General features: G+C 45.2%; 1 protein-coding gene across 1 annotated transcript in view; it reads left to right on the top strand.

The window, feature by feature from the left end:
* The first annotated feature begins 8174 nt into the window (after window positions 1-8174).
* SCPEP1 (serine carboxypeptidase 1) overlaps window positions 8175-12897 on the top strand; it is a 31879-nt gene continuing 27156 nt past the window's right edge. Inside the window, exon 1 of the mRNA XM_044005508.1 lies at window positions 8175-8331. Coding sequence (XP_043861443.1) covers window positions 8268-8331 — 64 coding nt within the window. The 5' untranslated portion in view covers window positions 8175-8267. The remainder of the gene's footprint in view (window positions 8332-12897) is intronic.

Here is a 12897-nt window from a genome sequence, read left to right as displayed (position 1 = left end):
TATTTGTGAAGTGCCCTGGCATATTGTAAGAACTTCATAAATGCATGTTCCCTTCCTTTCCTTCCTTCCTTTAACTTTCAAGTCCTGGGTTCAGGTTTTCACCGTTTGGTTCCAGCCTACCTCTCCAGCCATATTACCTGTTACTTGCCCCCATGCACCTTCTACTTCTGGTTTTACTGCCGTCTATCATACATGGCATTTCAGCTCTTGCCTTTGCACAGTCTTCCTCATGTGCCTGGAATGTAACTCGTTCATCTCCACCTCTTAGAATCTTTGATTTCAGGCTCTGAATTTCAGATTCTCATCTGTGCTCAACCTACTTCACTGTTAAAGTGAAGGGAAGCATTTTGTAAACTGCAAGGTAGAAGCTGACCAAGAGTTATTTTTCATCCTTCCCAAGTGTTGGCCAGAGGCCAGATCTCCCTTGTCTTCCATCTCTTCAGCCACCTTTCCACTCATGGGTTACCTACATCCTACACGTAACCACTCCTACCAAATTCAGAAAATGTTGACAGCAGGAGTATGGGATGGGCCATTCTTCATTTTTATTTAAGAGGGTCTATTTAGATTGCTGAATTGAACTGTCAAATAGTCTGGAGTTTGGCAGAGTGCTTGGAATGGATACTGCTGGTGCTGCCAAGTTGATAACCTTTCCAAAGCAGGTTGACTGCATCTTCATGAAGGCAAGCTTAGTGGTCTGTTTCCAAAGTTGTCCTTTTTCCTTGCCACCAAAGGAAAAGGAAGAAAGAAAGAAGAAAAGAAAGGAAGGTAAAGGCTATTCTTACCCATAGAAACAGATTCCTCCTCAGTGAGAGGAGGCCACAGTGCTTTGCCAAGAGTTAGAATCACTTTGCTTAACCGAGGGCAGCCAGAAGAAATATACCTTACTCAGGGTCTTTTTTTTTTTTTATCAGCACATCCTTTGTCCTTCTGAAGGCATAGTTAAATGGAAATGCCAATGATTTGCCAAAGGGATACAGTATTAAGTGTCAAATAATAGGCCAGTATTTAGTGAAGGCCTACAAGGTACCCCCATGTTTACCACTCTGTTAGGTCAACCAGATAGATGAGGTCATTTGTTTTTTTTTTTGTTTTTTTTGTTTGTTTGTTTGTTTGGGGTTTTTTGTTGTTTTTTTTTGCAGGGCAATGAGGGTTAAGTGACTTGCCCAGGGTCACACAGCTAGTAAGTGCCAAGTGTCTGAGGCCTGATTTGAACTCAGATCCTCCTGAATCCAGGGCCGGTGCTCTACCACTGCACCATCTAGCTGCCCCCTAGATGAGGTCATTTGAAGGAACTAGGCTCTGCCCTAGAGGCAGGTAGAGTGATTTAGTGTGCAATCAGGCCACTAGTGCATAAATTTAATTTTATCTTCATGTTCCCCACACTTACTGTGAAAAATTATTTCGGCCCAAATAGATGCACAATTTTGAATTGTAAATTCATAAACCAAAGCTGGAAATAGGTTTGCAAGCATCTGTGAGTAGTTTTTTTTAAAAATCACACCACAGGGAAATGTTTTTAGTTGTTAATAGCACATATCAATCTCAATCTGGCCAGTTCTCAAACTTGACAGTTTTAAATGAGTTCAGTTTTTCAGATACAAACTCAGAAAAAAAGGATTTGCTTCACGTGACTCAATGACCATGGAGAGGCAGCATGGTATAGTGAAAAGCCAAGCCCTGGATTAGAAATCAGCAGGCCTGAGTTCTAGGCTCCCCTTTGCCATTTATTAGCAATGTGACCACGGGAAATTCACAATATCTGGACCACAGGTTTCATGATTTGTAAAGTGGGGATGATAATATTTGTACCACCTTACCTCATAGGATTGTTGTGAGGATCAAATGAGATAATATCTAAAAGCTAGTTATTATTGGAAAAGTGGAGAGGAGAACAGGAAAATCCTTTCTTCTTCTGATAACAGACTTTTTTTTTTTTTTTGCAGGGCAATGGGTGTCCAGTGACTTGCCCAGGGTCACACAGCTACTAAGTGTCAAGTGTCTGAGGTCTGATTTGAACTCAGGTCCTCCTGAATTCAGGGCCGGTGCTTTATCCACCGTGCTACCTAGTTGCCCCCAACAAAGACATTTCTAAGACCTGAAGAAAGTTTCTAGCAAAAATTACATTTACCATCTTTTCCTCTTCTCAATCAGTTATCCAGCTCTGACCTATGGGGCTTGGCTTCCAATTACGGAAACATTTCAAAGGTTTGTGGAGTCACAGTGTTTTTTTAATTTCTTAACCAGTTGCTCTCTACCCATATACCCCACAAATTTCTCTCTCACTTACCCTAGAAAAATGATGACCCAGAAATGACCAAGAGTAGGGCATGGGTTTATCTCTTGCCCCAGAGAACTATTTTTTAAATAGTCTTTAAAAACATTCCAGAGACGCCAGGCTCCTCAGGCCATGTTGGCTAATTTTACAACATAGATTCACTCACAAGGGTCGCTCTGGACTAATCACATTTGAAGAATCATAGGATCAAAGATTTAGAGCTGGGAGGGGGTGCAGCTAGGTGGCACAGTGGATAAAGCACTGGCTCTGGATTCAGGAGTACCTGAGTTCAAATCTGGCCTCAGACACTTGACACTTACTAACTGTGTGACCCTGGGCAAGTCACTTAGCCCCCATTGTCCCACACAAAAAATAAATTAAAAAAAAATAATAGAGCTGGGAAGGCCTGTCAGGGTCACTGAGTCCTCTCATTTTATGGATTTTAAGCTGGACATTAAAGATGTCCAGCTGTTTACCCAGGAGGAAACTGGAAAAAGGTAGAAGGGCCCCCTGCTTAGACACAGTGAACCAAAATCCATGCTCCTAGATCCATTCGTATCAGCTGTGTGTCACTAGAGAAGTTACTTGATCTAACTCTCAGTTGTTGGAGCAATGAATCCTCCAAACTAAATAAATACCCTACTTTCTTCCAATCTAACCCTTCCCCCAATAGGGCACAAATTCAGGCTTAGCCCTGTTTGGGGGAGGCAGGGAGGTGAAAGTTCAACTGAGTAGTGTCCACCTAAGAGCCATGCCTAAGAATTCTCGGGACCATCTTACTTGCAACCCCCCAAACCCTCAACAGAAATTCTTTCATCATCATATTATCAAGCTCTGCCTGGCCTACCACCTGGTAACAGAAATTCCTTCATTTTGTTAGAAAGACAGCTAACCACTCAAATAGTGTTGTACAGCTTGAGTGGTTAGCTGCTCAAGTGTTGCTAGCAAGTCACTGCTCAAAGAGTCCAAGAAGGCAGCAATCCATTGGTGAAGGCTTCTTTGTTCATCTTTGTGAATGTTAAGGGCTAAAATTCTAGCTATTCTGTCTAAAATATCTAATGAGTGGTCGCCAATAAATTATAAGCTTTAGCAAGAGTTAGACTTTTAAGCATTTATTAAGGAGAATAAGAATTTGGTAAAGAGAGAGAGAAAGGCCTAGATTCCTATCTATTAAAGGGAGAGTGCATTTCTATCTCCCTTCTCCGCTGGAGTCCTCAGGAAAAAGCACGAGACCGAGTGCCAGTCTCTTCCTTCTTCCTCCCACTAGCCAACATCACTTCCTGATGCCAAAGAAAAGACTCCTGGTCTTGCCCTCAAAGACCTTAGCTTCATGGGCAGAACTCTTCTACAGTAAGTCTCCAGCAGGTGGCGTCATTCCAATCGTTACATGAAGATGGGTATTCTTCTGAATGTGCTGGAGAGTACACTGAAGTGAAGTCCCTCACCTCTATTTATACCCCTCAAGGGTCCCTCTAGACTAATCACATTACAGTTCAAATTTACATACAGCATTACAAAATCAACCAATCACAACATATAATACCAATCTCTCATATATGGTAACTGTAAGGACAAATCAGATTGCATCTGTCGGCCAATCAGACCGCCCCCGTTAACAACCAATCAGATTGTGGCACTAGGCCTTAACCTTATTCTGGGCAAGAATGTCCTGATTCTTCACTAGAACAGTGCCGTGTTAACACATATAACCATACATAACTTGTCAAGAAACAAAACTTAAGTTGGGGTTTGAACATCTCACCTTGGGCACCTCAAGGTGAACTCCCAGCTTAGCTCAGCTCCCACAAAGTGCAGGCCTTATTCCAGGCCCTGTCTGGGCCTAAGGCCCAGGAGCCTTGGCTCCTCAGAGCCTCCTGTGATGGGCAAACCCCTGCTGGGAGGTTTGGGCAACAAAGCTGTAGGGCCTGAGACCAGACTCACTCTTGCCTTTAGGGCTCTGAGAAGAGTCCAAATATAGTCTTTTCTCTCAATTTCTTCTGTACTATTATTATCTTTTCCCTCTCAATCTATCCTCCAGCAGGCTGTTAAAGAGATATTCCTGAATCATATGTCTGACCACATCACTCCCCTTTAAGAAGCTTCTTATTTACTCAAGGATCAAAAACAAATTGACAGTTTATCTATCCAGATTTATTACATGCTAATTCCCTCTATTGTCCAGCTAGATTGGCCTTGGCAGTGCTCTCTACATATGACACTCCATCTCTTAGCACCAGGCCCTGATACTAGGTGTGTCCTCAGGGCTTGGAAAGCACTCTGCCTTACTTCTACTTAGAGTCCCTAGTTTCCTTCCTTCAAAGATCAGCTACAGGACCAAATCTTATATGAGACCTTTCCTCATTCCCTCCTGACTTCTATTTGTATCTCCATATCTCTGCAGAAATTACCTTGTATGTACTTTGCATATATTTGACAAGTTTATACTTGTCATATATGTGAGGCACCTGGTGCTTTAGTGGCTGTGTCATGGGGAGAAATGGGGTATGGGATTTGGTAAGGGGATAGGGTTTGGGGTCCTTAGGATTCCTCTTTAAAGAATTACACCCTCTTGCACACAAAAGTAGTTAGAATAAGATAGTAGTTTATTTTGGGGCTGAGGAAGGGAAGGGAAACCAAGAGAAATCCTTGGACTTCTCATGGGGAAAGAGGCATGGCACAAAGCATGTGGCTCTGAGATACCAATCTCCTCTAGCAGGAGACTGGCAGGTACTTTTATAGAGGACTGATGGGGGTGACCATCTGACTGTGGAAAGTTCCTTTAGTGAGGGAGGACCATCCCCCACTGGTGGTGGCTGGAGGAACTGGGTGAGGGGTGGCTGCAGATTTCCCAAGCCATCTCCTCAGGACACACAGGAAGCAGCCACATCTAATCTTATCGCCCCAGGGTTGAGGGAGACTAGAATGAAGGGCGGCTCAGTGCAATCAGGTTCCACTTATCTCTCTAGGCATGTCTGTCTTCTGGTTTAGTTTCTCAAGGAGAAGATTCTTTGATGTGCCCCAGAGAACTTCTGGGGTACTCTGGGCCCATAACAGCTGGAACAATGGCTCTCAAAGAGAGTTTCATGGGCTTCATGAGGTTGGTGAAATTATCAATGTTATTATTACAGATGTAGGAAAATCTATAAACAACTTTAGGGCAGCTAGGTGGCGCCATAGTGCCAGGCCTGGAGTCTGGAAGACTCATCTTCCTGAGTCCAAATCTGGTCTCAGACACTCACTAGCTGTGTGACCCTGGGCAAGTCACTTAACCCTGTTTGCCTCAGTTTTCTCATCTGTAAAATGAGCTGAGAAAGAAATGGGAAACCACTCTAGTATCTTTGCCAAGAAAACCCCAAATAGGGTCACCAAGAGTTGGACACAACTGAACAACATAAGTAAATAACTGCCATACATTTATTTACCTACCATTCTTAGTGTGGTAAGAATAGTGTCATGGGAGGATTATGGGCCCCGGTTACCCCAACAGTTCTCTGGGGAGTTCAAGGAACTTTTTCCTTGGAACCTCAGGGGTTTTCCCTTGAAATCAAGTAGGCCTCTTCTTGAACTCAATCAAGGAGACACAGACACACACACACACACACACACACACACACACACGCCCAACGGACCAGATCAAACTGAGCATGCTCCAGGACCACCACCCTACATTCCAGTCCTCCTAAGCACCTGGATGAGGTAATCCAGGAGAAGACTGCCTGGAACCGCCCATCAGCAGACTGCTTAGACCCATCAGGACAAAGTTGACACCCACCACCACCAGATCGCTCACGAGAGATTCCTCCTACCCCAGCGCAACTCGGGAAGACCACCAGCCCCTCACCCAATAAGAGACTCTTACCCACCCCATCTAAACCCTATAAAATGGTGCTCCTCGAGTTAGTCAGGGAGGAAAGCGTTTTGTTCAGGCAAAACTTTCCTCCTTGCCGGTTTCTCTTGTACCCCAATAAACCTGTTCTTTTATTCCTAATTAGGTCTTTACAGAGGAATCCTCAGGACCCACGTGCTTTCTCCTATTGGTTTCTCCACCATATCATTTGGTGCCCAATGTGGGGTGCCAAAATGTAATGGGGAAATGGGGTATAGGTTGAGGTTCTTAGGAATTCCTCTTTTTTTTCTTTTTAGTGAGGCAATTGGGGTTAAGTGACTTGCCCAGGGTCACACAGCTAGTAAGTGTTGTGTCTGAGGCCAGATTTGAATTCAGGTCCTCCTGACTCCAGGGCCAGTGCTCTATCCGCTAAGCCACCTAGCTGCCCCCAAGGAATTCCTCTTTAAAGAATTACACCCTCTTGCACACAAAAGTAGTTAAAATAAGATGGTAGTTTATTTAGGGGCAAGGGAAGGTAAGATGGGGGGAACCATGAAAGAAATCCTTGGACTTCTCATGGGGAGATAGACACAAAACACATGGCTCAGAGGTACCAGTCTCTTCGAGCAGGAGAATGACAGGTAATTTTATAGAGGACTGATTGGAGTGGACCATCTGCCTGTGGAAAGTTCCTTTAGTGAGGGAGGACAATCCCCCACTGGCAGTGACTGGAGGAATTGGGTGAGGGGTGGCTAAGGATCACTCTTCAGGACACAAAGGCCGCAGCCACACCCAAATTTATTTCCCCAGGGGTAAGGGAGACCACAATGAAGGGTGTAGGTCCCAAAACTAGCTCAGTCCAAACTAGGCGTATCTGTCCTCTGGTTTAGTTTCTTCAAGGAGAAGATTCCTTGATGTGCCCCAGAGAACTTCTGGGGTGCTCTGCACCCCATGACAATAGAATCTTAAAACATAAACAACACTTGACTGTGACACATTACACTGAGCTCAAAACAGGTCAAGCTTTGAACTTCCCAAGGACTGAAGGAAAGGGCTGCTCCAATCAAAGGAAAACTTACTTTCTCTGGGCCTAGGAAGTGTGGAAAGAGGCTACAAGTTCTCCTTCTCCCCTTGCCCCTCCTTCAGTTATTTCTTTCACATTAAGCGGGTTAGGGGCATTGCACTCTCTAGATCTGGAAAATCAGAGTAAAATTTTTTGGCCCTTCCTATTTGAGAAGAAACCCGAATTCGTTTCTTCTCTCTTATGGGGTGTTTATAGTACCCTATAATACCCTATTGTAAAATTGGGGTTAAGTATTTGGTCATAGTTTCTGTGTTGCCAGCTGGCCGCCTTGTGCTGTCTGCAGATTCCACAAAACTCCCTCCAAAATATGGAAACCACGATGTGGAAGGGATAACTGTACTGCCAAATATGCACATAGCACTATTATGCATTTGCTCATAGGACCATAGATTTAGAGCTGGAAGAGACTTAGAAACAACTGAGTCTAATCTCTTCATTTTCTAGATGAGTAAATGAAGGCATAGAGCGATCTAGAAAGTGGGAGGTAGGATATGAATCCAAGACTTCCTGACTGCAAGTCCAGCACCCTAGCCTACACGCCGTCTGCAAAATAGCTAAAAAATCAACACACGATCATTTCGGTGCCGAGGACCTAAAAGTTGGTGGGGTGAGGATCAGGAAGCCCCATGAACACCGATTTCAAGGTCCCTGTCTCACAGTAACAGCAAGTCTTGCAATATCCAGGCTTAAAAAGAGAGCAGCGGGGAGGGGGGAGGGGCGCATTATTTTTACGGCGATCTCCAGGGCCCCTCGAATCTTCTCCTCCCCCATTCCAATTACATCCGCAAGAAATGGGTTGGCAGCTCTTTGGCAGGACTTGAAGCCCAAATCCCCCCCACTACCCCATCTGTACAGCTCCCCCGGGAGCTGAGGAGGGGCTTTTCTGCCACCCGCCTAGTAGTAGCCGAGAGGGAGGGCCAGAGGGAGCCCTGGAGAAAGCAGGAGTGGCCCGCTCCTCTCCAGCCCCTTCTCTCCTCCGCCCATCCGGCGGGTCATGTGATTGATCGCAGGCTAAAAGCCCCGCGCTCGGCCGCCGCTGTCGTAGTCGCTGCAGCGGCCCCCCCCCCTCAGCGATCATCATGGACCTGCCCCTCTGCCCCCGGGCCGCGCTGCTGCTGTTGCTGCTGCTGAGTCTAAGCCCGGGTAGGTCTGGCGCCCGCTCCGCTGTAGCCGAGGCTGGTGCTTCTGTCTCCTCGGAGGGCGAACGTTAGTCGCTCCCCCTCCTCCTCTCCCCTCTAGCGGGTTCGACTGCGTTTCTACAGGGGGTAAACTTGGATAAAAACAACCGCAGACAAGCTCAGAGCTTCCTGGTTCAGAGCCGGAGTCAGGAGTCCCCAGTTCCAGCCCCACTGACCCCCCCCCCCCAAGCTGTGGGACCCTGAGAGCGCCAGCGTTTTTCTCATTTGTGAAGTGGGGAGGTTCATTCTGTTTTTACTACTCACCTTCCTGGGGAAAACACTTTGTACGCTCTCTAAAGACGCTGTTCTCATGACAAGAGGTGATAGAAAGAGCTCTGAACTTGTAGTCACAGGGCTTGAGTTTGAACGCTGGCTCTGCCTCTTTCTAAATGTGTGAAAGTTATCTAGTTATGAAAGTTACTTCCGTAATCTGGACCCCAGCTACCCCATCTGCAAACTGGGGGGGGGGGTCATAGATGCGTTCTAAGATCTCTTCTAACTCTAGATCTCTGATCTTCTGAGACCTGCGTTCAACTCCTGCTTTTGACATATACAAAGGCAAGTCTCTTGAAGTTTTCTGGGGCATGTATGCTCCTCCTCCCACCCGGACATTGTGAGGGAAAGCCCTATATTAGTATGAATGGTTATTCTTTCTCAGTGTGGAAGAGCCGGTCACCACAGGCTAGATGGTCTCAAACCCAGGCCTGAGACTTCCCATTCTGTGCTGTGTTTGGGAGAGCTGGGGTAATTGATGAGTTCAAAGATCCAAAGGAAGAAAAGACTTAAAGAGTCTTGTTAGCTCAAGACAAAAGAAAATCTTTCCCCTCTGGCTTCTCCTTGATGCCCAGAGAAGCAGCACTTGAGTTCTGTGCTGCTTTGGATTCTAGCTGTGTGACCCAGGGCAAGTCACTTAATGTTTCAGTGCCTTCAGGCGTTTCTGTGAGGGGTTTTCCGTGATTACAAAACTGGGAGTTCTCTACACTTACGAAATCATAGGAACCTTTGTTCTGTCCCTAGATGGATACAAACCACAACAAAAACCTCATTTTTCATTTTCTTTTGTTTAACAAATTAGTATTTAACACAGTTTAAGAAGCATTTGTGAGAGGCCATTCGCATGCCTTAGCAGAAGCTTTTGCCCATTTTTAGCACTCATTCCTTGTTACCATGGGCCAAGTGGTTCAGGGAGTCAGAACTTGCAAGGTAAAAAGTCAACTAAGTTCCAATTGCCTAATTTGCCCAATACCACAGTTGTGCCTTTTATGAACAGAATTACAGCATTTCCCCCTTCTCTTCTGACTTAAAGATTGCATGTTGTTGTTCAGTTGTATCTGGATCTCCATGACCCCATTTTGGGGTTTTCTTGGTAGAGATACTGGAGTGGGTTTGTCATTTCCTTCTCCAGCTCATTTTACTGAAGAAGAACTGAGGCAAACAGGGTTAAATGACTTGCCCAGGGTCACACACTAGGAAGTGTCTGAGGCCAGAGTTGAACTCAGAGATGAGTCTTCCTGACTTCAGGTCTGGCACTGTACCCACTGTGTCACCTGGCTGCCCAAAGACAGCATCATGTTGTGAAGAAAGGATGAGACTGGGAGTACAGAAGAGCTGGGTTCAAATTCTGGCTCTACCACTTAAAACTGTCTCTGAACCCCAGTTTCCTTATCTGTGTAATGAGGATGATAGCAGACCCTACCTTTCCAGGGTCCATGTGAGGCTCAAATGCGATCATGTATGAAAAATATTTTGTAAACCTTAAAGTGCTGACATGTATATCAAATGTTAGCTGTTATTAGAGTGTCTTCAGAAGTGGGAACGGAAACAAGAAACTCAGCGTCTGGGTACTTCCTGCTGTCCTTCTGTCCCCTATCACAGGTCACTTTCTGTTCCCTTTAATTTGCACTCTTCACTCCAGTCCAGCCTCTACATGGCTACTCAATCTTCACAAAAAGCAAGCCTGACCACGTCATACCCCTCATGCCCTGGCCCTTCGCTGCCTCTCAGTCTTCTCCTCCCTTTCCCTCCTCCACATACTCGACTGTACAGTGACTCTGACCTCTTTGAACAAGATCTCTCCTCTCCCACCCTGGCTGTTTTCACTGACTGCTCTGCATTTCTGGAGCACCTTCCTTCCTCTTTTCTGCCTCCTGGCTTTTTCTTGGTCCCCTTTTTCACTAAGATCCCACCTTCTCCCAGAAGCCTTTCCTGTTCCCCTTTAACGCTTCTGCCTTGTATATATCTGGTGTGGGCATGGCTGTCTGTATGCTGTCTCCCCATTAGACTGGACCTCCTGGAGGGCAGGGACAGAGCTTTTTGCCTTTCTCTGTGTCTCCAGTTCTTAGCACAGTGCCTGACATATAGTAAATGCTTAATAAATGCTTGTTGGTTCTTCCTCTGTTCACCTTTTAGTTTCCCTTTGCCTAGCGATCCTCATCTGTTCTTTTTCTGCCAAACAGACATTACAGTGTAGTATGAAACAGAGGGCATGCCTCCTGCATTTACTACTTGTGTTTGTTTTGTTTTGTTTTGCGGGGCAATGGGGGTTAAGTGACTTGCCCAGGGTCACACAGCTAGTAAGTGTCAAGTGTCTGAGGCTGGATTTGAACCCGGGTACTCCTGAATCCAAGGCCGGTGCTTTATCCACTGTGCAACCTAGCTGCCATACTACTTGTGTTTTATGGGCGAGTCACCTTTCTGATCCTCAGTTTCCATATCTATGAGATGGAAATAATAACGCTCCTCAACCTTATCTCACTGAGTTTTTTCTTCATTCAGAAGAGAACCATGACATCAGGTGATGTCATGACTTACAGTGAATTGGATTTAAAGGAGGCAGGGCTATACAAAGTCACCAAACTCACTCCTCCAGAGCCATCTGGATCCAGTGGCAGATATATACATCATGACAACTGGAGATGGTCTCAGATGTGTAAGGCAGTTGGGGTTAAGTGACTTGTTCAGGGTAAGTGTCAGAGGTGAGATTTGAAATCAGGTCCTCTCAACTTCAGAGCCAGTAGTGCTCTATCCACTGTGCCACCTACCTGCCCCATATCTTATCTCACAGGGCTTTGGGGTAAGGCAAAAGACATATAGTATGTGAATTCCTTTACAAATGTCAGAGTGCTTATATGTGGCAATTATCATCATCATCATTCCTCTGCTACAGAGTGAAGGTTTGAAGCTAAAGGGAGAAAGAAACAAAGCAGAAAAATCAAGTCAGGAATGGGGATCTATCAAACCTTCCTTTTGCCCTCCTCTCCCTCTATTTTTGAACCCTATTCTACTTTCTACTTGGTAGAGAAAGGCCATGATTGTGTGAGGTGAAGGTAATGCAATGGCATTTGGAAGCAAGGTATGTGTTCAACAAAAGGAGGCTTTATAGGAAGTGGATTTAGTTTCAGCGTAAAGGATTTAGATCAGATTTACAGAATAACTTCTCTACAATGCAGGTGTTTAGATAACCAAAAAAAACCCAACAACAACAAAAGACAACAGGTTTTAGAAAAAACTGATGAAAGCCTGATCCATTGAACTTATTATTATTATTATTTTTTTGCAGGGCAGTGAGGGTTAAGTGACTTGCCCAGGGTCACCCAGCTAGTGAGTGTCAAGTGTCTGAGGTCGGATTTGAACTCAGATCCTCCTGAATCCTGGGCTGATGCTTTATCCACTGCACCACCTACCTGCCCCCATTGAACTTAATTTTGGTCCTACCTAAAGGCTTTTGGGCATCAGAGATTCTTAGATTCATGTTACTATTTTTATTCCATCTCTGAGGTATAGGTAGAGAGGTTTTAGAGTGCAAACAGCACAATTGAATTACAGTATAAATGGCACAATAGTTCCAAAATGGGTGTAGCATTGGACTAGGAATCAAAAGAATTGTGTTGTAGTCCTGTCTGCAATGAGAGAGGGAGCGAGCAAGCGCATTTATTAAGTTCTTATGCACCAGACACTGTGCTGAGTATTGGGGATATAAACACAATTAAAAAAAAAAGATGATCCCTGCCCTCTGGGAGCTTACATTCTAATGGCTGAAGACAGCACATAAAAAGGTAATTGAAAAGAGGAGAGGACAGCACAGACATGGAAGCAAGGCCCAGAAAGAGTCTGGGAGAATTATGGGCTGAACCAGGTTTGGAATAAACATGGCTGACTTGGAAACTAACTCAAATGGAAGTTTGGAAACAAATTCACCAATCAGATAAAGAAACTGTGGAGGTGGAGCTGGAGACCTCCTTAGCTTGGAGATGACCTATGGGAAGGGGAGGGGCAGAGGTCCAGAAGGAGTTCACAGAGTCAGGGACTGAACCAGGTTTAGAGAATGTGACCTTGATCAAATCATTGAAACTTCTTCAGCCTCTGTTCTTTCATGTATAAAATTAGATACTAAAATTAGCATGAGGGGCAGCTAGGTGACTCAGGACAGCTAGGTGGCACAATGGATAAAGCACCGGCCCTTGATTCAGGAGGACCTGAGTTCAAATCTGGCCTCAGACACTTGACACTTACTAGCTATGTGACCCTGGGC

The sequence above is a fragment of the Dromiciops gliroides genome, chromosome 4 (genome assembly GCF_019393635.1).
Source record: "Dromiciops gliroides isolate mDroGli1 chromosome 4, mDroGli1.pri, whole genome shotgun sequence".
In the NCBI taxonomy this organism is placed as follows: domain Eukaryota; kingdom Metazoa; phylum Chordata; class Mammalia; order Microbiotheria; family Microbiotheriidae; genus Dromiciops; species Dromiciops gliroides.
The sequence above is the reverse complement of the archived record's forward strand: the minus strand, read 5'-3'. Positions and strand labels throughout refer to the sequence as shown.